The sequence below is a fragment of the Emiliania huxleyi genome, assembly GCF_000372725.1.
Source record: "Emiliania huxleyi CCMP1516 chromosome Unknown EMIHUscaffold_1264, whole genome shotgun sequence".
Classification (NCBI taxonomy): Eukaryota; Haptophyta; order Isochrysidales; family Noelaerhabdaceae; genus Emiliania; species Emiliania huxleyi.
The window spans coordinates 6,145-7,934 of NW_005201324.1; the positions used below are offsets into that span (position 1 = coordinate 6,145).

Below are 1,790 nucleotides of genomic sequence, written 5' to 3' on the forward strand. Positions count from 1 at the left end.
CGCCGCCGTCGCCCGTCGTTTGGGCCGACGGGGTGCCGGGCGCACTTGACGGGTTGAGTGCGGGGAGGGCTCCAGCCCGTCGAGTCATGTGCATGTCTATAAGGGGGGGGGGGGGGCTGCTCTCCAAAGGGTGGGGGGGGGGGCTGCTCTGTGCTCTCGAAAGGGGCCGCGGGCGCGTCGGTCGCGCTCTCCGCGCACGCGAAAGTGCCGGCGGCCCCGGGGGCGAGTCTCATATCCTCGTCGTTCGACATCTGTCATCTCCCATTCTGCCGAGAATTAAAGCCGGCTATTGGAAGAAAAACAGAAAAGAAAGAAAACATGCCGCCCAAACGAGGGGGATGGGGGGGGGAGGAGGACAGGGTCCCCACCTGCACGAGCCTCGAGCCGGGATATTTTGGAGGGACGATCCGCATCAGGGCGAGGGCGAGGGCGAGGGGCACAGGTGGGGCTCTCCTGCTCCTGACAAGGGACACGACAGGCTCGCAGCGCGGTGCACGGTGGACTCCCAACATACTGCAAGTCTGCAACACTCCACTGGCGGTCTCATCTCAGTCTAGGTTACGGGGTGTGGAGGGTGAGTTGAACAGGGGTTGTGCGCCAAGCCCTCCTGCTCGGCTCCAGCCGGTAGACAAGTCTTGTCATCAACAGAGTAGATGGATCTGACCTCGGGGCCGATGTGACCAAGCGCTGGTAGCGTGGTTTGACCTCTCACCCATGGTCTCACAGTGTGCCGGCAGTCGCCGAGCAGTGTCGCTCACACAAGCCGCAGCACAAGTGACTGAGGGCCAGTGAGGGCGAGCCCATCGCTGTCACAGCTGTGACAGCCGCACAGTAGGCTGTGTCAGCTGTGCAGAGTGTGTGAGCAGCAGAGGAGCTGCTCTCCAGGCTTCTGTCGCAAAGAGCTGCATGCCACCGAAAGCGCTGTCGAGGTTCGCCGAGCGCGGCGCAGGTTGGAGGAAGCCGTCACCGACGAGCGCGTTGGACTTTTCACTCCGGACAAAGACGGGTACACGCACACAAGCCGCGGTCGTGTACCCGTCTTAGCGGCGAGGCGCGGGACCGTCTGTGGCGAAGTGGGTCGCGTCCTCCGATTTTGTTCAACCCAGCATCCACACCCTTTAGGTTAGGTAGAAAGGTGAAGAACAGCCAGGCTCGGACTGGACACCAACGCGGTATGGGTGGACGCGAGACAGATGATGACGACACGCACGAGCGACACACAGACACAAACAGGCTCACAAGACACACAGCCAGCTGGCTGCCACACACCCTGAGTTGGCGTACACATAACTCAAGGCCACATCCTCCCTGTCGCCCCCCCCAGCACTCCAAGGTGCCAAGAGAACAAACAAGGGCACAACAAACAACAGACGACAGGAAGTAACATGTGAGGCTGGAGCAGGCTTGCTCCGCCTCTAGCAATCTCGCCGCCAGGCGCCAGCCGCAAGGCACGGGCGAGACCGTGTGTGGGGTCATGTGAGGTGTCTACGGACGCCCTCCTCGTCAGAGGCTAGCTGCCTACTGCTAGCCCTATCTCGCACTCACGGGCAGTGACAATTCAATGGGTGAGTGTTTGCGAGCAGAGGCGCGTGGGCTAAAACCTAAATCCAGGCCGCACGTCGTGGCACTCACTATGACGAAGTTAGACGTGCGGCCGCAGCGCGCCCATCGTAGGCTCGGCGGTGCGCGCGTGTTAGCGAGAAAGTTGCGGGTAGAGCCATGCCCGACTTTCCGAAGACGAGCCCCGCGCCACGGATGCCAAAACAAACAAACTCTCTCTCTCTCGGATG

The 1,790-nt window shown here is 61.8% G+C and overlaps 1 protein-coding gene across 1 annotated transcript in view; it reads left to right on the forward strand.

The window, feature by feature from the left end:
- The window catches only part of EMIHUDRAFT_252157 (hypothetical protein), a gene marked incomplete at both ends in the record, with an annotated part of 1,288 nt that extends 1,186 nt beyond the window's left edge, over positions 1-102 (forward strand). The window contains one exon of the mRNA XM_005789584.1: positions 85-102. Within this exon, the coding sequence (XP_005789641.1) occupies positions 85-102 (18 nt within the window). The remainder of the gene's footprint in view (positions 1-84) is intronic.
- Between the last annotated feature and the right edge of the window lie 1,688 nt (positions 103-1,790).